Raw genomic sequence first — 25,901 nt, forward strand, 5'->3', positions numbered from 1 at the left:
TTTATCTTTGCTATAGACAAACTCATCAACTGTTTAAGAATAGGAGAGTCTGGTCAGATTATGTGATAAGACTAAAAGGTATCAACAATGATTTAGATGGTTATTGAAAATTCTTAGAATAGGGGCAGCCCGATGGCACACTGGATAGAGCACCAGCCCTGAAGTCAGGAGGACCTGAATTCAAATCTGGCCTCAGATACTTAATACTTCCTAGCTGTGTGACCCTGGGGAAGTAACCCCAATTACCTCAGTTTAAAGAGAGAAAGAGAGAGAGAGAGAGAGAGAGAGAGAGAGAGAGAGAGACTGACAAACAGACAGACACAGACAGAAAAGAAAGTCCTTAATATGGAAATATAAAATCTGCTAATAATTCCAGCAGCCTCATGTTCCTGTAATTACTACAGTCATCACTGTCACACTAATTGGTAGAGAATGTGAAATCTACTCATCATAGAATGGCTTTGTGGCATCACTGTTAATTTTTTCCTGTGGCCATTGCCTAATGAATATTTCTTTCCTCTTTTTTTAATCTTTATTATGTCTTTTATGTTTATTGCTTTATTTGGCTGTTTTGAGGTAGTAAGGGGGATTTGGGGTTAGATGATACTTCTTAATCAGGAATCTTGTCTAAGTCTTCTTGCTGACCCATTCTTCATTTTTCAAAATCCCCACAATTTTTCAACAAATTCTTTCATTTTGATTTGGGGGCTTTAATTTTTATGTAAATTCTTAAATAGTTCAAGAGTGAATTCATGGTGGGAGGAAAAGAAATTCTTGTATTCCTTGTAATTATCACAATATGAGAAATACACTTGAATACAAAAGTTAATATTCTACTTACCTGAAAATCCTGGAGTTAAGGATGCCAGTTTTCTTGCCAATTTCTCTTTATCCAATTCAACTTCTAGTTTTAATGGTCTGAGATGAACTTTGAAAATGGATGCTCTTCCTTTTATATCTGGTGGCCCTATATTTTTTTTTTTTTAATGAAAGATTTTTAAAAAATAATTTAATATTTACATTTATCCTCTTTGAGAAATAATATTCCACAATGAAGATATCTCACCAATAAAGATTTGTCTATCAAAGCGCCCTGGCCTCATTAATGCAGGATCTAGGATATCTGGTCTATTGGTGCCTGCCAAAATGACTACATTTGTTGTTGTATTAAAACCTGAAAGAAGATAGTAAACATGGAAAGAAGATAGTTAAAGATATGCCGTAACAATGAAAATGAGAGCATGTTTGCTTTCAAAATGCTTTATTATCTAATAATCTTTTGGTAACAAATCAGAAATAACATTCACTAATGATAATAAAATAGCAAAATGATCAGCAGGTTTAAAAAAACTTTCAAAAATACTTTTGAAACAAGAAGATATCACTTCATTAAACAATATTAAAGGCTGGTAACAGGCACTCACCACTGAATTTACTGAATGTAACAAAGTAGATTACAACAAAACCAAGCCTATCAAATAGGTCTAATCATTTGGATTGGTTTAGAGAAATAGAAGAGCTTTAAGATAATATTTCAGGAACATCTTTGCAACCAGAAGGTTGTTCTTAAGAACAGATTCAATGATCAATGGGAATAATGTAAAACTCTATGTAGAAAACTTGCAACATATCACTGAGGACTATAAAAATTTATTATCTACCAAATGGCAGACTTTATGGCTAGAATTCTAAATCAGAAACTCTCTCTCATGAACTAATAGATGACAAATCTCCAAACTTCAGAGGCTTCAAAATATCCAAGAAAACATGCTAAAACCACAATATTATCATAGAACAAATTCCTGCCCATAAATGTACATACATAATACTGATACAGTAGAAACTTAAAAAAAAAAAAAAAAAAAAAGAAACATTTTTAAGATATATTTTCTTGGGGCAGCTAGTTGGTATAATGGATAGAGCACAAGCTCTGAAGAAGGGAGGACCTGAGTTCAAATCTGGCCTTGGACATTTAACACTTCCTGGCTGTGTGACCCTAGGCAAGTCACTTAACCCCAATTGCCTCAGCCAAAAAAAAAAAAAAAAAAAAAAAGATATTTTCTTGCCAAAGACTTATAATCAGCCAAGCAACATGAAATGAAAAATTTTCAAAATACAGAGAGCTAGCAGAGATCAAAGTAATGTGTGAAAAGGATGATACTCATCATCCCTGTTGTCTTTTCTGCTAAAACTATACAAAAGATGCTTTCAGTGAAATTACATCAGATGAATTTATATTCTAATACTCATATTCTACCACAAAAAGAAATTGTTTATCTACTGATACAAGAGTACACAGGTTAAATGTACATAATAATAATAATAATAGGAGAGCAACTTGTTCCAAAACCATTTCTATCTATTATCTCAGCAAAAACAATAAAGATAATAAAGAATGATAATAGCTAACATTTATGCCTAAAGAAAGACTTTACAAATCTTTTACTGAATTACGTAATTTATTCTTTATAACAATTCTGTAAAAGACAGACTTTTACACAATAATGTGGACATTATTATTATTCCCATTTTACATATAAGGAAATAAAAACAACTATTCATCTTACACCTGTAATTTTGAAGTTTGCAAAACAAGTTTATCTCATCTGAGACTCACAACAATCCTAGAAGGCAGATACTGTTATCATCCTCATTTTACAAATGAAGAAGCTGAAAAGTATTGTGCCTAAGGATCACAGAAAGTTAGTAACTGTCTAAAACAGAATTTGAATTCAGGTCTTTTGGACACCTGTCCAGTATTACCTAGCTTCCTCATAGCTTAATAATTGTGGTAAAATTGTCACAAATGTAATTTTAAAAGTTCAAAATCAGGTTCTTGAGGGTAGACAGCCAGCAGATACAAGATAAAATATAAAAGATACTTATTTAGGTAAAAATATGGATAATTTGGAAAACTAGATGCAGATAAGAAATGTTATTTTTTCCTCTACCTCCAACTCTTAAAGTCAGGATGAAGATTCAAAATGTTATGGTAAATTGGCTTAGGATTAGAACTTGTGAACCCAAACTGTTTAACAATTATAAAATAACCCTGAAATTTTATATAGCAATCATTTATGCACTATGAAACATTGTATTGGTCAAAGTTCCCATTTGTTGCATATTTAACAGTGTTCAAATGTACTATGACAGAAAAGAAATGGAAGGTTACCTAAACTGATTCCCTTAAGTGAAAGAAAAAAAGTAGTCATTTCTTTCTTTCTTTTTTTTTTTGCTCAGGCAATTGGGGTTAAGTGACTTGCCCAGGATCACACAGCTAGGAAGTGTTAAGTGTCTGAGACCAAATTTGAACTCAGGTCCTCCTGACTTCAGGGCTGGTGATCTATCCACTGCCCCACCTAGCTGTTCCAAAAATAGTAATTTCTAATAAGCTTTAGGGTGATAACAGAGAAAAACCACTATTTAATCAATAAAGGAATCTATATAGAATCAAATTCAAACTCTGATTACCTATAAATTTCTCTGTGGGCTCTGAACATTTCAGAATGCTAAAGAATTCTGAGATCAAGATGAAGTTTTCATTTAGTATGCCAAAAGCTGGTTTTTCTTCTGGCATTAAGCATAAAACACTTTATTATGTAATTAAAGTCAAGAAACTATATTTTACTAGAATATAAGCCTCCTAAGGCAATAACTATACCTATCTATAATAACATTTTGCAAGAGGTCACTTACTGAATGTGTTAATTGAATCAAATTGTAAATTTTAGTAAACTAGCAAGGAACACTTAATTTTCATGTTTCCTTACATCAATTTAAGCTGCAAATCACTGACAGAAACGTTTAATTGGTTAAGTTTTAATAGCTGTAGTATTTTTGCAGGGTTTTAGTGAGAGGTACTATCATTCTATCTTCATGGCCACTTTCATTTTATATAAACAAGAAAACACTAATAGTTATTAAATAAAATAAATTTGAATATTTACCATCCATTTCTACAAGAAGTTGATTAAGTGTATTTTCCTGTTCACTTTGGCCTCCAAAGTTGCCTCGTCCTCTCTTCCTACCCACTGCATCTATTTCATCAATGAAGAGAATGCAAGGGGCATTTTTACGAGCAACAGAAAATAAGTCACGGACCTTAACAAGAAAACACAACACTGGAATTGAATTTAGCCAATGATACAGTATTTTAAGAGAGCAACTACAGTTATATTGTTTATATTTCACATAATTTTAATGTTTCACTACTACATACTAGAATATATTTGAACAATTCAGTTTCACAAGGTAACAAATAAATATATTATGTGGTAATTAAATTGTTTTAAGATCTCAAGTCAGTCAATGAACAAAACTATTCTTTAATTCTTTATAACTATGTTCATCTCATAATAGAATAATTATCCTTATATAACAAAAAAAGCAAATAATATTATATCTTTACCCCACTAAAGATGAAATGTTATCAAACTCCAATTTTAAGAGAATACAACTAGCTTTAAAAATTCAGACTATTTTGAAGTGATCATATATCATTGTTGAAATAGTAAACAAATCAAAAAAATGATCTAAATTTCACTTTCAACTTATTTGCACAACATTAAGCACAGCAAATTATTTTATTTAATATGTACCAGGGTTTTTTTTTTTTCTCTATAAAAATGGTGAACTACTGACCTTCTTGAAAGGACTATTGTAAAAACTAAGGGGGGAAAATTTACAATGTGCTTTGCAAAAATTATTTCATAAATAAATAGTCAAGAAGTATTAATATTATTGCTGGTACTTAACAGAATCTATAATCAAGTATTAAGAAATCTTAAACACTTCTTTTCTCTGCTATGTTATTTTTACAGATTATATAGTAACAAAAAGAAAAATCTCCAACTTTTTGGGTTTTTTCTAACTTCCATTAAAGTTGTACTTCAATAAACATCCTAATATGAAAATAATTCTACTTGTCAATAGTTATACCAGCAGAAAGTGCAATAAATCCTACCAGACTGAGCCGATTTTTAGTATAGGCTTGATGACAGAGTGTATTCCTGCCATCTAAGGACCAGTATTGCTACATCAGGAAAGGTTGATCACTAGAGGATTGGCTATATGGTAATGATACTTATTAGCCACAGGAGCTTATGAAGATCAGCTACAAAGGCAAATAAGGGTTTAAATCTGTTTAAATGGAGAATGTATATACACTCATGAAACCATGGATTCTTGATGTACTGAAGTTATTTTCTTCATAAACTTCCAAACTGGTAAATGAAAAAAGGATTTGAGGGATAGGAAATTCAGACATTTCTAATTAGGACCAATTTTTATGCACAGGAGATTTATATGCATAATTTTCAAAGGCACCTGGAAGGTGTTCTGTCCTGAAAAAAAAATGTTACTCCATCTTTTTATTTATGCTTTAAATATCCCTAATAAATACTTAATTAACTTGAAACTTTTTTCTTCCATTTCCACTATAAAAATACAAATATTCTCAGCAAAGGTTACATTTTTAAAAGTCTTTTTAAATTTTTTTTTTATTTTTTAAAGTTTTTTTTAAAAGTTTTCATTTTTAAAGTTTTTTTGAGAGTTTTTAAGTCAAAAGATTTTAAGCACTAATTATATAAGAATAAAAATTTGACCAGAGAGGCATATTCATGTTATGTTCAACTAATTAATAAAAATTACTTCTTAAAAGAGATAGCTAAATGTTATAATGGTTACATAAAACTGTATTTCTGAGGAAGAAAAAACAAGATACAGGCTTGTTATAATATGGGTCACTCTGAGCCCATGCAATAAAAGAAATCCTCAAATCTAGTAATAAGAGATAGATTCATGTAATAAGGAATAAGTTACATATGACTATTTTCATAAATTTTCAATTAGAACAAAAACTTACTCTAGCTGGACCCACACCAACAAACATCTCCAAAAACTCAGAGCCATTTACTGTAATGAAAGGGACATTGGCTTCTCCGGCTGTTGCTTTGGCTAGAAGTGTTTTTCCAGTACCTGGAGGACCAGTTAGAATGGCACCCTTCAAAAACAAAAATGGGGGGAAAAAACCACACACAATTAAATTTGATTTTCATGAAATAATTACAATATATAATTTATGTATTTAAAACAAATTATACATACTCTATTTTCTCAAACATTTGAATTAGTTATAAAATCAAAATGCAATTACTAGCAAAGTAAAAAAAAAAAAAAAAACAACCGAGGAGTTTTCAGATTAAATGACTTTAAAACATGTGAATTTAAGTGACAGCATGAGAATTTCGTTTCAAAGATAAGTTTCTTGCTATGCCTTTGGATTACCAATTATTTAAAATACAACTAAGTCTAAGTCTACAAATATTCAATGTGATTCAAAAAGAATTGCATAAAGTTCAGTAAAAGTCCAAGAATACAAGGATAAATAAGACAGGTCTTGCTCTCAAGAAGTTTACAATCTAATAAAGTTAAACTTAGGCAATAAAAAATAAAAACTGCCTAGATATTTGAGGTAACGGATTCTGGCTCAAAAGGATAACTTACCTAAATCCTCCATTCCTTTTTCATGACATTTCCTTATTCTCTCAATTGTATTTTCCCCACTTCACCTCCAAATTACTTTGCATATCTTTGAATTTTCTTATCTTTACATATTTTTCCCCAATAGACTATAAGTTACTTGAGACTTAAGGAAATTTTATCACTGTCTTTATATCTAGTTGGCAACAATGCATTAAATAACTGGTTTTATACAATTTTTTTCAGGAATATATGTACCAAACAAAATGTGATTGTATGTGTATTAAAAATATGACTAATAATGCTTTAAAAGAGATTTTGTTAGGTATTCAGCAATACATTTTTATGGAAAGAACAGAAAAACAGCTACAACTATTTTAGGAGTATATCCTTTAACCACAATTATATAATCTATGCAACTAATATATTCATATACTGAAAACTAATATTCACAGTAACTCAAATGTGATCGCGTCAGAAATCAATTTTTCTAAGCTAACTTTACCTTTGGAATTTTTGCTCCTAGGTCTTGATACTGCTTTGGATTTTTCAAGAAATTCACAAATTCCATTATCTCTAATTTGGCCTCCTCACAGCCAGCCACATCTTTGAATTTTACATCCATTTCATCCTTTAAGACCTTGGCAGTGGTTTCTCCTACACTGAAGAGACCTCCCATACCCCGGCCTGTCCGACCCATACCAGCAGGCCCTCTTCTTAGAGTATATAGTAAAAATCCAATTATGAGGACTGTTGGGAACATGCTTAGCAGAAATGAGCTAAAGGAAAACAAAACAACATTAGTTTCTTTTATGATCAATTTTTTTAGTGCTTGATAAGGTTTTCTTTAATTTATGTATTTCTAGTTCGAATTCAACTGTACATATTTAACATGGGAAATGAAGAATGCTAGTATTTGAGGGCAAAAAAGGAATTTCTATTTCTAACTGAAATCATGTACTCTTATCACAAATTTAAAAAACAGCTTTTAAGCAGCAAAATGAAAAAAAAATGAGATCATGAAGGGGGAAAAAAGCATTGAAATCAATGGTAATTTGTATTTTTAAGATTTCCTTAAGAACAGGAAATCAAAAATTAATAACCAAAAAAAAAAAAAAAGATTAAATAGCTAATTAATAAATACTAAGAGATGGGGAAAATTAAGTAAATGTTTAATATACCAGCAAGCAAACATTAGAATATTTTTGAGAATTTATTTTATCAATACTGCCATCTACTGAAATAAGAAATATTAACAGTTTAAAGTTCCATTAATGATTCTTACCCATCACTTTCGGTTATGTAAACTACAGGTAACCGATTCTCCCCTTCTATGCCTAATTCTTGTTGTAAAGTTTCCAGATTCCGCTCGAAGGTGTCCACACTACCAATATTAAACCAGACATATTGCTATAGAAAAGGAAAACAAAAGATCATGACTATGTCAGGTGAAGAAATAGAAAAGTTTAGGTAAGTATAAAAAACAAGGGGTAGTAAAGTAGTTCATTAATAATTCATGAGTATATAAATATAAGAAATTTTCAAATCAAGTGAGGAGAAATAACATCAGCAAAACAAAATGAGAGCTTCTTTAGTTATTAAAGTAAAAACTATTACAATTTGGTTAATTCACTATATCAATTAAAAAACTAATTTACCCCATCAACAGGAGTTTTTCCTGGTGTAAAAGTCACTCGAACAAAACGCTTGTTCACTACTTCTAGCCTGTCCACCTATATTAAAAAACAAAATGAGAATGTTATACATTTAAATATTAATTTAAAAAGTCTAAGTATTATTTTAAATTCATTTTAAGTTAGAATGTATTCCAAACTTCTACCTTTGCTTTTAACATCAACAATTATCTTGGCAATAATAAGTGAATCAAGAGCATATCTTGGGATGATTTTATTTCCACAGCAACAATCATCATTAATGTCAATGAGTCTAGATCTTTAAAAAGCAGGGCTATAGCAAGAATAGAACCCCACAAAACATCTTTAGAAATACATGTAACTTCCTTAAAAGAAATGGGGTAGATAGGATATTGAACTTTTAATAAGGAATACCTGGGTTTAAATCCCAATTTTGACACCAGCTATGTGACCACAAATAAGTAAAGTAGTCTTCTATTATATTCAGTTATTCCATTTGTAAAATGGGAGTAAGTTGTACAGAAACTACCTGTACCTTAAATGGCCTTTGAGAGACTCAAACAGATGTTTCTAAAACACCTTTTTAAGGTAAATTTTAATTATTCTATAAATGCCAGGTATCCTATTTATGATGAGGGGTAGAAGAGGAGAAAGAAGGGAACAAGCATTTATTAATTATTAAGCACCCACCATGCGCCAGGTACTTTGTTAAGTGCTTTATAATATTATCTTATTTGATATTCACAACTCTTAAGAGGTATTATTTTTATCCCCACTGCACAGCTGAGTAAACTGAGGCAGACAGAGGAAAAATGACTTTCTTAGGGTTATACAGCTTTTAAGTGTCTGAGGCTAAATTTGAATTCAAGTCTTTCTAACTCTAGGCCCATTGTGCTACCTAATTGCCTTCAACAAGATCCACTAAGGGTTCACTAGGATAGTCTATTTAATAAAAGGAATTGCTGTTGGCATCCCCTACAAGATTTTAGTAGTAATGAACAGACTCCAAACAAATGAAGGGAACCATGACAGAATATTTTGGAAGAATCTATCATCATAGCCTAACAGGCAAAAGTAACTATATGTTAAGGATGAGCTTTAATACCTCTTGAGGCTACTCCAAAGGAAAAAAAGGGAATTCGGTCATCAGGAGTACATAATCACATTTTCTTCAGCAAGATATATTTCTGCTTTAGTCATCCAAATAGGAAACCATTTCTACTTCTTAAACTTGTTTGTTGTGCTTCAAAAACAACTTATTCTTTATAATGCCATTCTGTGACAATATATATACAAAATTATATCCAACTTATCAATTTAAAAAAGATCTACATAAAATATTTAAGTCACTTCCTAAGCTTATACAATAACATTAAGGGTGTAAAAGAACACATGACAGCAAAAAGCAGGCCAGTCATATAGTGAGAATGACGGATAATAAAATGAATTGCACTGGTAACCCTAAATAACATAAAATACAGAGGAAAACACTTCCAAGGCCTCGGGTGGCTTCTCTATGAAGATCTAGAGGAAGACAAGGACAAGAATCACACAGAGTGAAAAAGCTTGTTAGAAGAGTGTAGCAAGAACAAACATTTCTACAAAATTATAGATCATAGTAATTTTACAACATATCTGACAAATCAATTCTCATTAAGGTGTCATTGACTGACATAACTTACTGTACTTTCCTTAGAATATCTGTATTTTAACAAGAAATAGCAAATGCCTAACCCAAAACAATGAGATTCTAATGGTACAATTCCAGATAACAAAAGGTTTGTTAAGACATTCTTAAGACCACTCAGATCTACTCTGTTTCTAAAAGTTAGTCTAGCTTATGACACACTTATTAAACAGTAAATTCAACAAATACTCATTAAACAGTGCCAGTCAGTGGGGAAAATACAATGTTTAAATAAGGCACAATCCCTTTGTTTTTGTGGAGATTATACTTTATTAGGTACAAAACATATTCACCAATTGTTGGCATCATCAATTGCCTACTAGACCATCTTAATCTTCGTGCCTTCACATGTATCTCAAACTCAATCTGTTCAAAACAGAATTCGTTATCTTTTCACAACAAACGCACTCATTTTCTAAACTTTTTCTATTTCTGCCAAAAGCACCAAAATCTTTTTAGTTTACAACCTCAAAATGATTCTTGGCTCTTTATTCATTTATCCCACAAAAACAATTGCCAAATCTTTTCTTTATTTTGTCCACAATATCTTTGACATGTTATTCCTTCCCCACTCACAAAGCCGTCACCCTTGTTCAGGACTCTATAATAAATCTCATCTATTGAATAAGCAGTAAATGAGTAAAGAAATCTTATCAGTTATCATGAAATGACAAACAAAACCATCCTTGAATAATAAGGGAAGCAAGAAATATACAAACAGGTTAAGTAAAAAGAACCATCAAGAGACATTTAAATGAAAGACTATTAAAAAGTTATTATTTTTAGGGTTCCAGCAGCTCTAGAGTTTCAGTTTAGAGGCAGACTTTATACACTGCCCCCTCCAGCCTCTATATCACCCTAAACTTGCTGGAGCTCAACAGGACCAGAAACATCACAGATCTTCTAGACGGACCCAGAGAGAGCCTGGGAAGTCTAACTTCACAATCCAGTTTCTAACCTTTCCAAAGTCCCCCTTGGTCCCCCTACTTGCAACAGTTCCAAGATCCTTCAATAATTATTATATGAGAGTACCACTGAGGTCCCAGGCACTTCCTTCCTTTCATCTCAAAACAAACAAGGCTTAGCAGAGCAAGGGGGCAAGCCCTTCTCCAAGTGGCAGAACTCTTTTTTTTTCACTGCCCAGCTATATCCTACTGACTCCATTCAACTAGAGACAAAAAACAGAGCTCTCTTTGGTCAAGATCTTTACCAGAGGTCTGAAATTTAAATCATAGCCTATCCCCATGTTCCTGGCAGCTAAGATGGGACTAAGGTCCCCTTCCAATGTGGAAGTCCAGATAGGAGAAAGAGATAAGTGGGACAGCTCTAAAGTCAAGAGAGAGAAAGTATATATAATGAATCAATAGTATTAAAAACTGCAAAAGGGTCAAAGTTAAGATCTGAAATTCTCTTAAGATGTCAATGTACTGGGTACTTAGATCATTGATAACTTTTGAAAAAGTAGTTTCAAAGGGGAATCTGGGAAGATGGAAGAGTAGGCCAGAAAATTCCAAGCTTTCCAGACTTCCTCCATAAACAAGACAAAATAGCACCTGGAGTTAAAAGCAGGTTAAAAACATATAATAGTTGGGGCAGAAGAGTGTCCTCCAGAGACAATCAGAGAAGATCTGATGAAAGATAGCAGAACCAAGGCTTGGCTCCAGTAAAGTGTAAATGCCTCAAGGCTAGTTCAATTGAAATAGCAAGCAGCCAGACTTGGGGCTAGCTGGGTTGGGAAGTCGCCTTAATCACAGTAAAAGAAATTTTCACTTCCCAGATAATATAAGGAATCCTGACTCTTGAGTGCTGGAAGATTGAGGGAATGCCAGGCCCACCTGAGCTGCTAAAACTCCACATAGAAACCAGCATAAGCCCAGTAAGCATAGTAGTGGAGCAGGTCTTACCCCAAAGAGTAATATCAAATGGTCACCTGCCCAAAAAAGAATTCATAGAAAAACTTTAAAAAGACTAAAAATCAAATGAGAGAAATAGAGGAAAAACTAAACAAAACAAAAAACAATCCAAGAAAAACAACATTATATAAAGTTAATCAAATAGAAAAGAAGATTTTTTTAAATCATCAGTTTTTTATTTTTCAAAATAAATGCAAAGTTTTTAATCTTCACCTTTGCAAAACCTTGCATTCCAAATTCTTCTCCCTCTCTCCCTTTCCCCCTCTCCCTTAGACAGCAAGTAATCCAATATAGGTCAAACATGTAAAATTCTTCTAAACATATTCATGCTGCACAAGAAAAAAAATCAGATCAAATGGGGAAAAAATGAGAAAGAAAAAAACAAGCAAGCAAACAAAAACAACAACAAAAGGTGAAAATACTATGTTGTGAGGAGATCCAGAATTTTAAGAGGAAAAAAAATGACTCCTTGAAAATTGGGTAAGAGAAAACCAACAAAGCTATAAGAAACCAAGAAATAGTACAAAATATAAATGGAGTAGAGCTGAGTATGATATGATTCTAAAAAATACTATAGAAAAAAAATCTCTGCAGGTTTATGTAAAAACTTAATATATGATACCTCACTGCTTGTCTTTGTATGTCACATTCTACTGTTTTCCTTTTTGGCTTCATTGTTCACATTGATGATCCTTCAAAACCTTGATCTCTTTTAATTCCTCAACCTTCTCAATTTCAGTCACTTCTTCCTCTCAACTTCTGTGAAGATGGTTGCACGTTCATCTCCAAGCCATTTGATTTACAGAAATGCAAGGTTGGAAAGAAATCAAATGGCTAGCTAATCTAACTCAGCTTAACCAGCAATGTTTCTGCAACTTCTTTTGACTAATGATCTTATGTCCTCTTCTGCAAGATTTTTCAATTTTTGTAAAATCCTTATGTTTCTGGAAAACTATGCTTAAACTGAAATTTTCTAAGCTGAATCATTTTAAAATGAATTAAAGATACTTATGAATTAAAGAAATAATATAAGTACATTTATGTTTTAGGTAGAACAAATAACTGTATTCTATTTCTGAATTATCACACCTCAGTTTTTCTAAAACTCAGGCATCCAAAACTCAACCATAGCATTATCAGCAGTAATTCAATTATTACAGAGTTTAATTTCCACTAGAAAAGCTTTCTTACTGATTGTTGTATTAGTCATCATTTTTGTTAATTAAATCAGTCTACTTTATCTTCTTATCACACAGTTTTATCACCTTATTCATTCTTATACTAGATCTTACTTACCACTCCTTTGGAAAGATAATTATTAACAAAGTCCTTCCAAGTGATTTCTCTCCCAGAATTCTTGAAGAAAAAGTAAAACATGATAACTGCCCAAGAAAGAAAACTCCAAACAAAGTACATTCTGAACTCCTTGTCATCCCATGGAATGTCTCCCTGAAACACATACAAAAAAGGGAAAAATGAAACTCCCCAAAACCAAACTTCCTATGGAACAATGAACATAAGGTAAAGCAAAATATGCTACGAACAATTTCCTCCAAATATTGTGAATGTTTTAAATATTTTCTGTGGCTACTTTTATAACATAATAAGAAAAGGGAACTCAGAATTGAAGACAAAGTAAGAAATCAAACCTTCTGAAACCTGGACAACCAATGAGAGTCATCTCTCTTGCCACCTCGTTTTCCACCTCCTCCTCCTCCAGAGGGACGCTGTGTACTAGATGGCTTTGCTTCTGTTAGGGAAAAAAAGGCATGTTAGAATCTATAATATATTTTTAATAATGCTATATTTAATTTGTAAAATACTTTATGATAGCTCTCAAAAGTGACTATTAAATATCTTGAGGAGAGGGCAGCTAGGTGGCACAATGGATAGAGCACCAGCTCTGAAGTCAGGAGAACCTAAGTTCAAATCTGTCCTCAGACACTTAATACTTCCTGGCTGTGTGACCCTGAGCAAGTCACTTGACCCCAAATGCCTCAGCAAAATAAATGAATGAATGAATGAATATCCTAAGGAAAAATTATTTTGTCAAATGGTCAAAGAAGTTTTAAAATTAGTTCTCAGGATAAAAAATTGGATGTGAGTATTTTATATCATTCCTACTCCTTCAAAATACTCAAGGAACTCCTTTTCTTCCCAATGAGTTTTCTATCTTTTATTAATTTTTTTCTCTATTATTTTTCATCCACTTTTTCACACAATAAAGTGAAATAACATGCTCTCTAATAAATGCTCAGATACACAATAAGAGGACCATGCCCCTCATGTTAAATCCAGTAAAAATTTGTAGGATTTCAATAGACTAATAGATTTAAGTCAGTTATTATTTGTTATCAATAACTCTACTTCCAAACGCAACACAAAGAGAAGTAACATGGGCAAGTCATTTTTAATTTGGCAGATATGTCCAAAACTGATCTATAAAAGTACAAAGATGCAAAAATAAAACAAAATTTTAAAACTTGCTTTAGTTTCCAGATCTAATTAGACAAAATACTCCTTTCTTTTCACAAAATTAGTCAAATACCTCACATGCAAGTATTAAAATTGGTCATCTTTTTAAAGAAATTGGTCATTAGTATTTAGTACTAGAACCAATTATTCAGAAGTAACATAGTAGCTTTCAGTTTTACCCTGTATTATTTTAACCTACAACTTAAAAAGTGACAATAATTTTTATGATCTATGAAACAAAGAAATTAAACTCATGGGCCATAGTAAAATAATTTAACTATTTTAAGAACATAATGAGCATGGATACTCCTTCCAGCAACTGAGCTATAAACATATCTATAACCAGATAGATGGCCTTTGGGACTGAAAAATTAATCACCAATCAGCCAAGCAAAATTAATGAGCCTTTCCAAATTTACCAAGGCTAGTCTTTGAACAACAGACAAACTCCACTGATGGGCCTGTTAAAGTTGACAGGACCTGCCAAAGCCTGCCTTAAGGACAACAGTCCTTTACTGGAGAGGGACTTTACAATTATTAAATTTTCAAATGGATCTTTATTCTCATCAATTCAGAAGTTTTTTGCAATGATGCAACACTCCTCTCATCCCCATACCTGCCAATCTGATGCCATGTGGTTTGTGTCCTCCCAAGTTTGCTATAGTCTCCAAATCTTTAGTAAATTAGGTAAATATTTTAATATTAATCATTAAAAAGTTACCTTTTGTTTCTTGCGCAGGCTCTTTAGATTCAGCTTTCTTTTTGTTCTTTGCATTAGGAAAGTATTTTTCAAATCCTGTTATAAAAATAAGGAAAACTCAAGCTGAATTTAAAAAAATCTACTATCATGAAATTTACTCAGAGTAAGATACAAGCAGTCCTTCCTTCAACCTATAAAAATATGTCAAATTTTTAATAAAAATAGCTAGCATTTACATTGTGCTTTAAAATTTGCCAAGAACTTTACATATATAATTTTACTAAATCCTCATAAGAACTTTAAGAGGAAGGTACTATTACTAAAACCTATTTCTAAAATGAGAAAAGTGAGACAAAAGAGATCAATTAGCATGGCCAGTTCCACAGCTAATGAATGTCTGAAGAAAATCTGAGCTAAAGATATGATAAACTGAAGTTTGTGAAAAAAGCTTAAAATAATTTTCAAAAGTTTCATATTATCAATATTGGCAAAAACATAAATTCAAAAAGAGGATAAGACCACTGTATGTATGGGCAAGAAAGTAACTACAATGTTGGATGAATTTAAACAAAAAAAAAAAAACCAGACAAGATAGAAATTCATAGAAAAAGTGCACTAAAGAAGCTGATAAAATGGTTTCTAAGATCTAAGATGAATCAATACAAATACATAACATATGACTAACAATAAGAAAAAAATACAGGTAATCATGCAAAGAGGCAAATTTTATCTTAGAACTATCACTGAAACTTGGTAAGATAAGATTGAAAATGGGAATATAATTCTGGAAGGATAGATATCCAAAAGAAATATGATGAAAGGGGGATGAGAGGAAAAAATCATTATATATTAAGTCCCATAGTGATTACAATAGTGAAAATAGAATGAACAACAATGAATCAATTAAACCTTAATGCTACGAAATTATAACTAACCACAATCCCAAAGAAGAATTGTGGTTTAAATTTATCACTGCCTCAAATCCAACTATCCCTCAGTTTCCATTGATTTTTCTAATAAGATCTGATTGAATGACTTACCTGCTGCTCTAAGAGTTCTAATCATTCCTTATGGATTTTTTTTAATCAAATATAAATGCTTCTTTTCACATTTAAAGTTCTTCATAAGCTGGTCACTTCCAATCCTTACAGGCTTCTTATATTCCCTTCTAATCTACCAATGCAGGCCTACTTAAAGTTTTCAAGCAGAACCCTCCACTTCCCACTTCTTTGATTTTGTACTGGTTATTTTCTAAGCCTAGAAGGCTCTACCCTTTCACTTCCATCTTTCAGTGTGTGCCTTGCTCTAGCATTCAGATCAAATCTTACCTTTTATAAGAGGGTAGACCTCTCAGCTGCTAATGCCTTCTCTTCTCAAATTCCTTCTCTACTCTGTATACATCTTGAACACTTTAGTTATTCCCATGCTGTCTTCTCCATTAGAATGTAAACTCCTTAAAGACAGAGATTGTTCCTATCTTTTTTTGTATTCCCAGTGCACAGCAGTGTCTGAAACACAGCAAGTGCTTAATAAGTGCTGGTTAACAGACTGCCTGTCACCTCTCCCTGTTTCTTTGCAGAGATGAAGAACAATGGGTATGGTATGGTGCATATATCAAATTTTTTTGAAATTTTGGGCACTTTTGCTAAATTTTCCCTTCCTCTTTTTCTTTATTATAAAGAGGGGCCCAATGGGATAGAGATATAGTTGGAAATGTAAATGATATGAAAACAAAAGTTATTAAAAACATCTGTTTAAAATAAGAGGAAGAATATGTTCAAATCAGGAATATAGAAACAAGAAGGAAATACAGACACAAAGCAGAAATGCCAATTCCCATATTTGTCAAGAAGAATGAGTTTCGGACTGAAAATAATACAACAAAAATGTCTCCCTTTGGTGAATTCAAATTACTTAGCTCAGAAAAACTACATACCTTAAAAAAAAAAAAAAAAAAAAAAAAAAAAAAAAAAAAAAAACCTGGCAAATGTGACTAATAAGCCACTTTAGTGATCACTGAAAGACGGTCTCAAAAAAGAAAAAAAAAAAAACAATAATCACCTTAAAAACTAAGTATATAAAAGGGTTTTTAGAGGCCAAACTGAGGATTTTACATTTGATTATGGAGGTAAAAAAAGAGCCACTGGACTTTACTAATCAGCAAAATAATACCATTAGATCTGAGCTTTAGAAAATTCATTTTGGTAACTTTGTGAAGGATGGCCAGGAGTGGGGAAAGAATTGGAAGTACCCTCAACAATAACTGAGAAATTTAGAAAAGATGTAAATTTTGGGGAAGTGGGGTGCAACAAATTTTGTACATGTTGAAGCTGAGATTCTATGGGTCATCCATTTAATACGTCCAAAAGACAATGAATAATGTATGACTGAAGATGGGGAGTACAATTAGGATTAGATAAACATCTGAGAACAAGATACATAGAGCTAATAATTGAACTCAAGTTCAAATGAGATCATTAAGTAAAAAAACAGCATGGAATGGAAAAACATGGCCCAAGACAGAGACTTGGAAGGACATGCACAGTAAGTGGGCACAATTTTTAATAAGATCCAATAAAAGAAAATAAGGAGTCATCAGAAAGAATGAATGAGAACCAGAAGAGAACAGTTATAAAAACTCTACAGAACAATATTCAGAAAAGTGTGGTTTAAAAAATTCAAAATGAAAAAAGACTTATAGGTATGACAATGAATGATCTGTGACAACTTTGGAGAGAACAGTTTCCATTAAATGATAAGGTTGGCAGCTGGACTAAAGAGAATTTAAAAGACTGAGAGGAGAGGAAGTGATAACACCAACTATAGAGAATTTTCTCAAGAAGCTTAGCCATGAAAAGCAGGAGAGATACAGAATAATTAAAAGATTAGACCACTAAGGGGTAGGTTTTTTCCTTATTAATTAATTAACTTTTTTATTAAAGGTTTTTATTTTCAAAAAATATGCATGGATAATTTTTCAACACTGACTCTTGCAAAGCCTCATGTTCCAAATTTTTCCCTCCCTTCCCCTACCCCCTCCCCTAGATGGCAAGTAATCAAATATATGTTAAATGTTAAACATGTTTTTAAAAAAATGTTAAATCCAATATATGTATACATACATATAATTATCGTGTTGCATAAGAAAAATCAGATCAATAAGGAAAAATAAGATAAAGAAAATAAAATGTAATGATAAAAGACATCTAGAAAACACCTAAATAAGAAAACAATTATCATCTATAAAAGAAAGCAATGACCCCAAAAAGACGAACATGGCATCATCAAGAAAAGGCCATGCCAAACTAATTTTACAACCATATTACATTTTAATGTAATATTTTTAAACAATATTACAAAACCTGCAGATCTGAGCAATGCTCAATATAGTTCACCTGGATTTTAGCAAAGCATTATATCAAGTTATTCTTATGTAATAGATGGAAAGATGTAGGCTATATTTAAATACAAATTGATAGTTCTAAAATTGGTTGACTAGTCAGATATAAAGTGATAATTAATGACATGTTGTCGACTCACATGGAGGTCCTTAAGGATATCTATTAGATACCATATTATTTAATATATTTATCAGATTTGTTGATGAAATAATACAAAGCTAGGAGGGATGATTAATATAATGGATGACAGTAATTAAAAAAAAAACAAGATAAAACATTAGGTTGAATCTAATAAGATGAAATTTAAAAGGGATAAATATAAAGGAAAGGATAGTAAAGGTATGACTAGAAAGCAATTTTTCTAGAAAATATCTGGGACTATTGGTGGATTACAAACAATAGGAGTCAGTAATACACTAGGCTGTCAAGAAAGGTGATGATCTTAAACTACAAGGAGAAAAGCTTAGCATCCAAGTGATAGTTCTGTTATACCATAACCTAGTTGGAGGACATCTGATATATATTTAATTCTAGATTCTAGCAAGCTAGAGAGAAACTAGAGGAAGATAAAAGGATCTTGAGTTCATATAAAACTCAACTGAAGAAAAAGGGAATGTTTATCCAAGAGAAGAACAGACTTCAGAGAAACATGATAATGGTATTGAAGTATTTGAAGGATAGAAAGAGAGGAGGAGAGGGAGAGAAAGGGAGGAAGGGAGAGGGAAGGAAGAAGAAAGGGAAGCAGGGAGGAAAAAAGAGAGGGAAGAAAGGAGGGAAAGAGAGAGGAGAGAAAAAAGAGAAAATGAAAGAAAGAGAGAAAGAAACAAAGAAAGAAATTAAATTTGTTCAGCTTGGTTGAAGGGTAGAGGTAGATTCAATGGGTATAAGTTGCCAAGAAGCAAACTTAAACTTAATAAAAGGGAAAAAAAAACTTCCTAAAAATACAGCTATCCCAACGTGAAATGGCAGCATTCCCCTTCATAAGAAATAAAGCCAAGGCTGAGAACATTCAAGTTCAGGTACTGGTTTGTCTGTGGTCTCTCTACATTTCTTCATATGTAAAAGAGTAATGATAATAATAATTACATCATCCACCTCAAGAGTTTGTAAACTGAGGCAGCTAGATGGTGCAGTAGTTAGAGTAGTGGCCCTTGAGTCAGGAGGACCTGAATTCAAATTTGACCTCAAACACTTAATATTAGTTGTGTGACCCTGCCTAAGTCACTTAACCCCAATTGCTTCTCAAAAATAAAAAAAAGTTTTTAAATTTTAAGGTGCTATGTAAATTTGAGGTAAGGTTATTCTTATAAGTTATCTGAAGTGGACCAGTTAAGTTTTCAGTATGCTAGTAATTCACATAAACAGAAAAGACATATATTTTACGAAATTAATATCCTGAATACCTAAAATGATATTATTTGTCCTTCTGCGGGGCTCATTAAGACCTACTAATAAAGCTCTATAAAAAAATAAGGAAGTTATTAAGGACAATAGTGTGGCACTTTGATGATGATACATAAGAATTTACCTTTTGGAGGTCTAGCACAGAATCTTCGATAAACAGTAATCACATCTGTCAAAAGAGAATTTCTACTGGGAGTCATCTGAGTAGCAGCATATCGATAGAGCTGAAATATGAAATATAATAATTATAAACACACAAAGACAACACTACATACATTTTATCCATTATTGCCAATCAAGATAGAGAAAACAAACAGAAATAAAGACACCGATCTTCTATCATCAAGTTAATAGAATGAGATGCCATAGGGTAGAGTGGCTATCATGCAAGAGTTAGAGGCAAGAAAACCCAAGTTTCAACTTGGCCTAAGATGCTCACTGGCTCAGTCATCAGGAACATTTAAACCTTTCTGAACCCCAATATTCTCTTCTCTAACATGAAGAGCCTGCATTTAATAATCTCTAAGGCCTCTTCCAGTTCTAAATCTATGATCTTTTTATAGCGAATAAAGACTAGAAAAGAATGATTAACAGAATAGATAAGGTATAATGTTTTACAATGAAAGAAGCCCTCACTGGACTAGGGCTTTAGGGCACTCTATTTTTTTATTCATAAAATAGAGATAATATCTAGCCTTAAAGTAAAACTGTGAACGTCAAACAGCATAATGCACATGCAAAACATTATACAACATTATACAAACATGAGGTGGTATTGGAGGCAGCTAAATAGCCTAATAGATAATTTGGATTTGTAATCAGTAAGACCTGGATTGAAATACTGCCTCAGAAACTAATTATGACCCTGGGCTCCTTCAGACTCAGTTTCCTTATCTGTAAAATAGGTAATGAAAATAGTATCTACCGGGGTTGCCATTAGGATCAAATGAAATAATGTGTTTGCAAACTCTAAAGAATTATATAAAATGTTAGCTATTATTATTAATGCTTTTAAATTACTTCTTAAAATGAAATTTTAAAAGCTTTAAGCTTTTTAAAGCTTTATTCATTTTTCCTCTTAAATCACTTATCTTATCACTTTCTAAGAACCCTAATAGATCATAAGTGTGTATTCCATTTTTTTGGTTCTACTTTTTTTCATTTTTATTTATACCATAAAGATTTCTAGATTTCTTTGTATTCTTCATATTTATTCATTTTAATTGCATTACAGTCTTTCATTAAATACAATTTAAATATTTATCTACTGTTAGATATTTTGGTTGTTCTTAATTTGGATTTGTAGGGAGGGGGATTTGGTGATGGTTTTTTTGCAGTTACACATAATGCTAATATGAAAATCTTTGAACAGATAAAATAAACTTCTTAAAAAGTCTTTATTTTTTTAAAAAGTGCAAAAAATAGAAATAAACTTAAATTTTTTAAATGTGGTACATTAATGTAACAATATACTGTCAAAGGATATTTCTTACTCTTATATCTTTTACTGCATATTGTCAAATTGTTCTCTAAAAAGATCCTAGAAATTTATAATTCTACCAGCAATGAATAAGCATAAATTGTTTTTATTAGTTTATTTTATAAGCATTTTTTCTTTCCCTCTTACCTCCCAATTGAATAATTTAAAAAGAAAAAAAAAAAAGCCCTCATAACAAACATGCATGATATAGAGAAAAAAAATTCTCTATTGACTGTGTCCAAAAATGTGCACCTCATTCTGCAATTTAAAATCAAAATCCTTTTGACAGAAGCGCATATCATATTTCATCTTTAATCTACTGGACTCACTTATTATTGCATTGAATAGAATTCTTTTATCTTAATTTTTTTCCCTTCATAATATTGTGATCATATAAACTGTCCTAGTTCTGCTCACTTCACTCTACATCAGTCTTAGTTTTCTCAGAAATTATAAATTTAATCATATCTTATGCTATTTTTGTTTTTAGAGAGGAGCTAAGCTTATTTCTCAGTAACCTAATATAAGATTTTATAGGACTAGAAGATAAATATAAATTATCTTCTATAAGAAAAAAGTTTTAAATGCGCACAAAATATAATTATTACTATTTAGCTTTCTATTATCATTGTATATCAACTGTCTTTCAAAATACATTAATTTCTCTACAATCTGATTAACTGCTTTAAAAAGGCACATTCTAAGACAACAAGTGCTGACTCATTTTCAAGATTTAAAATGTAAATGCAGACAGTAACCTCACAAAAAAGCAAATCCATCTACAAACACATGGGTAGATTCAAGATAGTTATGATCTGGTAACAGTAACAATGATATACTAGCTACATTTACTACAGATATATTGTAACTATGACAATAATTAATGATGATAATTTTTTAAAAGTGTTACAACATGTCTCATTATTTGTACTTCCAGTAATTTAAAAAAAATCCAAATTACTGAGTGGCATATAATTGGAAAATTGGATTTTATTTTAAATGTACTAGAGGCAGCTCACTGTTTTATGCATGTTATTGGATTACTAATATATAGGCAAAAAAAAAAAAAAAAACTAATATATAGGCAAGTAATAGCAAAAAAATGTGTTAAATAAGTATCTTAATTCAGTAGGAAACCGAAGGTGAATCATTTTGTAAAATGAAGAATCTATTTTAATTTAAATTTTTTTATAAATCTGAATTTTTATATTAGATTTCTCCCATTACAAGTTACAGCTCTATTAGTGTCCTTAATAATTTTTAATCCCTTCTTTAACATCAGATTAAAAAAAGATCTAAAAGGCAAATATTTGGACACAAAGTTTAATTCCAAAAAGCTCAAAATTCTTCCATGTTGGAACTGATTCTTATGCTTCTTAATTTTATGGCTGAGTCCAATAAAATATGGTTTTAAAGTCACAATTCCACAGTGAATCAGAATATAGTTTCTCCAATCTGGAGAATCTCCTAGCATTTCACGATCAATTATATAAAAAAATATTGATTAAAATGACTTTAATCTATTATATAAATCACTTTAGTTTAAAGTGACCTATTATCAATAATTTCCATCTTTTCTGGACTAAAATGTCTGCTACTCTTTGATTAATATTTCCTGCCTGATAATACCTCTCGCAAAGATTCTAAAATTAAAGTATTCTCTATACATGAATATTTATGAATTTCTAAGAGGCAATCATAGTTATTAATAGCACTACCATGAAGAATTTTTTTTAATGTAAATTAAAATAAACTAAATAAAAATCTTATGTCTCTGCAACCTTCCATTTGATTTCTACAGGAAGTATTTCAATTTCAAATAGGAAGGAAAATATTTCAATTGGTAAAATACAAACATTAACATAAAGCAGCAGAAAGAGCACTAGAATTGGAATCAAGGCTTGGGTTCAATTTCAAGCTCAAAATGTACAAGGTGGGTGACTTTGAATCTTTAAAGTTCATCTTTCTCTTCTGTAAGGTTTTAATAACTGCTCTACATCATAGAATATGTTCTTGGTAAGCTCATGCTATTATAATATGTTGTGGTCATAATAAAACTGGACCATTCATACTGATCAAATGAAATACTACTCATTTGTAGTTTTATCGAAAGGTAGACCAATTTCCCAACGATCTGCATAAAGCTTTGGTGATACCATAAAAGCACAGTTGGCTTAGAAATATGTGATTTATTGATGTTAATTTTGTTTCACTGGTGACTTTTTAATCAATCAAAAAACTAGATGTTATATTCAATAAGAATCAAAATGGTTAAGAATAAAAGGATTTCAGTATCAGCAGACTAAAAAATTAGGACTCCTGCTAATAATGATGAGTTGGACATTATGATGAAGATTTATAGGACCAGAAAAGTACAGATATGGAGAATGTGCCCTTATACAGGAAAGATCTTGACATTACAAAGGGTAGTTTTTGACTAGAAAGTTCTGGAGCTAAAATCCTGCAGAAATTTTCCATGGTTCAAATTCATGACCCAAAGAAGGAAGAGAATTTTTGTGAAAACTAAGTAGACTTCAATGACATTACAGATTCTTAAATGAGACCCATTTCCAATATTCAACAGAATAGCAAATAATTGCAGCAGGATAAGATGGAGGCCAAAAATATAAAAAAGGGTTGAAATATGGGGAATATAAGTAGAATTTAGATAAATGATTAAGTGAAGAGTAGTAAGTTTGGTTAACTAAATGAAAAGTAGTAACAGCATTTCCTTACCCTTTTCTGACTTATCTAATGACATACATTAGCCTCAGTAAGCATTTTCTCAAGTACATTTATGTGAAAAATCTCTTCTAGGAGAAATAAACTAAGTTATTTCTTTTTATAGGAAGACCCTGGTCTTTACTATGACGTTCATTTCAAAGGATAACAAGGGGACAACTAAAGCATTCAACAGCTCTCAAACTCTTAAATGGGAATATAGCTACGTGATCTTGGACAAGTCACTGAAATTTTTTGGCCCTGGAGTATGTACAAGAGGGTTTCCATCACCTTATCCGACTGAAATCAAGTAGCCAGATTCGTTCATAGGCTCAAAGATCTAGACCCAGAAAGGAACCTTAACTAATTCAACTGTCCTCATTTTACTGAGGAGGAAACTGAGGTCCACAGAAATTAAAGGACTTGCTCACGGTCACACAGCATGAGGCAGAACATGGATTTAAATTCAGATCCAGTAACTCCAACTTCAGCATTCTCTCCATTTACAGATAGAAGATCCATAATTAGATAGGCTCCTGCCATATAGATAATGAATGGGGCCAGGACTTTGAATAGCAAAGGAGGATTAAAAAAAAAAAAAAAGGGAAGGGCTTCTTTCCCTCTCAGTCACCCACATCCTAGCTTGTGATTCACCACCCCGTATTGGGGTCTCGTAACTGAACGTAGGGATCGCGAAATGACGATCATCAGTAAATGTCTGGCTTTATTTTATATACCTATATACCTGGGGTCATGTAAAAAATGCTCGGGCAAAAGTGGATAAAGTTAAAGAAGCCCTAAAATATGCTGGGCTATTGCTGCAGCCCTAAAGGCTCCGAGGCTGTCCTACTGGCCAAATCTGGGGCCTTGCTTAGCCTCAGTTTCCTCATCCGTAGCTTCTGCGGGAGGGGGGGTGGGGGGGTGGGGGGGCTCCGCCACCTCTAAGGTAGCTGCCCCTGCCAGGGGCCAGACGCAGAAGCCGGGCGCAAGGATGGAGGCAGTGACAGAGGACGCACGGCCTTGGGAGGAGAGCAGGAGGGGGCTGAGAGGCTCGGCTCGGAGCGGGAGGGAAGCTGCGGATGACCTTGACGCCGCCGCCTCAGTCCTCGGGAAGGGCCCGAGGGCCCCGGAGGGCGCGGGGTCCGGGGCCCGAGAGAGGAGGAAGAGGCCGGGAGCCGACAGCAGCGGGAGGGGACCAGGACACCGCGGGACTCACCGTCCGGAGGCAGGTCCCCTTGCCGCCTCCAGGAAGGAGGAGCACGGGGGGCGGCGGCTGCCGCGGGAACAGAGGAAAACCACGGGACCAGCAGCAGCCCCGGCGGGAGAGCAGCAGGTAGCGGTGCGCCATGACCGCCGCGGGGGCCAGGCCGACGCAGGCGCCCTGGGTCACCGGGACCCCGCGCCCGGCTACCTGTTAGCTGGTCAGCCGCTCCCGGAGTCAGCCTGGAGGAATAAACAAACACTTTACGGCCTCCGTCGTCCTCCCTTCTCTGTCGCGCGCAGATAAGGTAGTTTCACTATTCTCGAATCACACCTACCTTCCTTTGCTCAACTCCGCCCCCGGTGCGTTTACGTCATCACGCAAAGCACGACCGACCCCGTTCACATCCACCTCCCTTTGCTCGACCACGCCCCCACGTCGTGCGTCATCACGCAAGGCACGACATCGGATTATACCCATCTCCTTTTGCTTGACTTTAGCCGAGTGCGTTTTACGGCATCACGCACGGTGTGTTGAGGTTTACAATACCGCCTGGATTCAGCTGGGAGCTCGTTCTACTTCAGGAGTGGTTCCTTACCTCCGGCCGGATCTGAGCCTTGGGATACGTATGCTAATACCTTAACGCTAACGGAGGCTCTCCGCCTGTCAATGTGCATCCTTTTGGCGTCAGTGGGAGGAGCCAAGGTTGAGAACGAGCCAAAAAATTGTACACAACCAGAAAAAAAAAGTGAAAACTCACAAAATTGGATTTTAAAATGAGAAA

General features: G+C 33.1%; 1 protein-coding gene across 2 annotated transcripts in view; it reads right to left on the bottom strand.

Annotated features, from left to right (window-relative positions):
• Positions 1 to 25,517, bottom strand: part of AFG3L2 (AFG3 like matrix AAA peptidase subunit 2) — a 51,249-nt gene extending 25,732 nt beyond the window's left edge. The window contains exons 1-13 of one of the 2 annotated variants that reach the window (XM_031946658.1): positions 25,455 to 25,517; positions 25,133 to 25,359; positions 19,840 to 19,939; positions 14,932 to 15,006; positions 13,385 to 13,485; positions 13,032 to 13,184; positions 8,139 to 8,213; positions 7,766 to 7,890; positions 6,986 to 7,259; positions 5,864 to 6,001; positions 3,948 to 4,101; positions 1,067 to 1,174; positions 842 to 967 (exon numbers count right to left, since the gene is read on the bottom strand). In XM_031946658.1, the coding sequence (XP_031802518.1) occupies positions 842 to 967; positions 1,067 to 1,174; positions 3,948 to 4,101; positions 5,864 to 6,001; positions 6,986 to 7,259; positions 7,766 to 7,890; positions 8,139 to 8,213; positions 13,032 to 13,184; positions 13,385 to 13,485; positions 14,932 to 15,006; positions 19,840 to 19,939; positions 25,133 to 25,264 (1,561 nt within the window). In that variant the 5' untranslated portion in view covers positions 25,265 to 25,359; positions 25,455 to 25,517. The other variant, XM_031946657.1, reaches the window with a different exon arrangement.
• Between the last annotated feature and the right edge of the window lie 384 nt (positions 25,518 to 25,901).

The sequence above is a fragment of the Sarcophilus harrisii genome, chromosome 1 (genome assembly GCF_902635505.1).
Source record: "Sarcophilus harrisii chromosome 1, mSarHar1.11, whole genome shotgun sequence".
Lineage (NCBI taxonomy): Eukaryota > Metazoa > Chordata > Mammalia > Dasyuromorphia > Dasyuridae > Sarcophilus > Sarcophilus harrisii.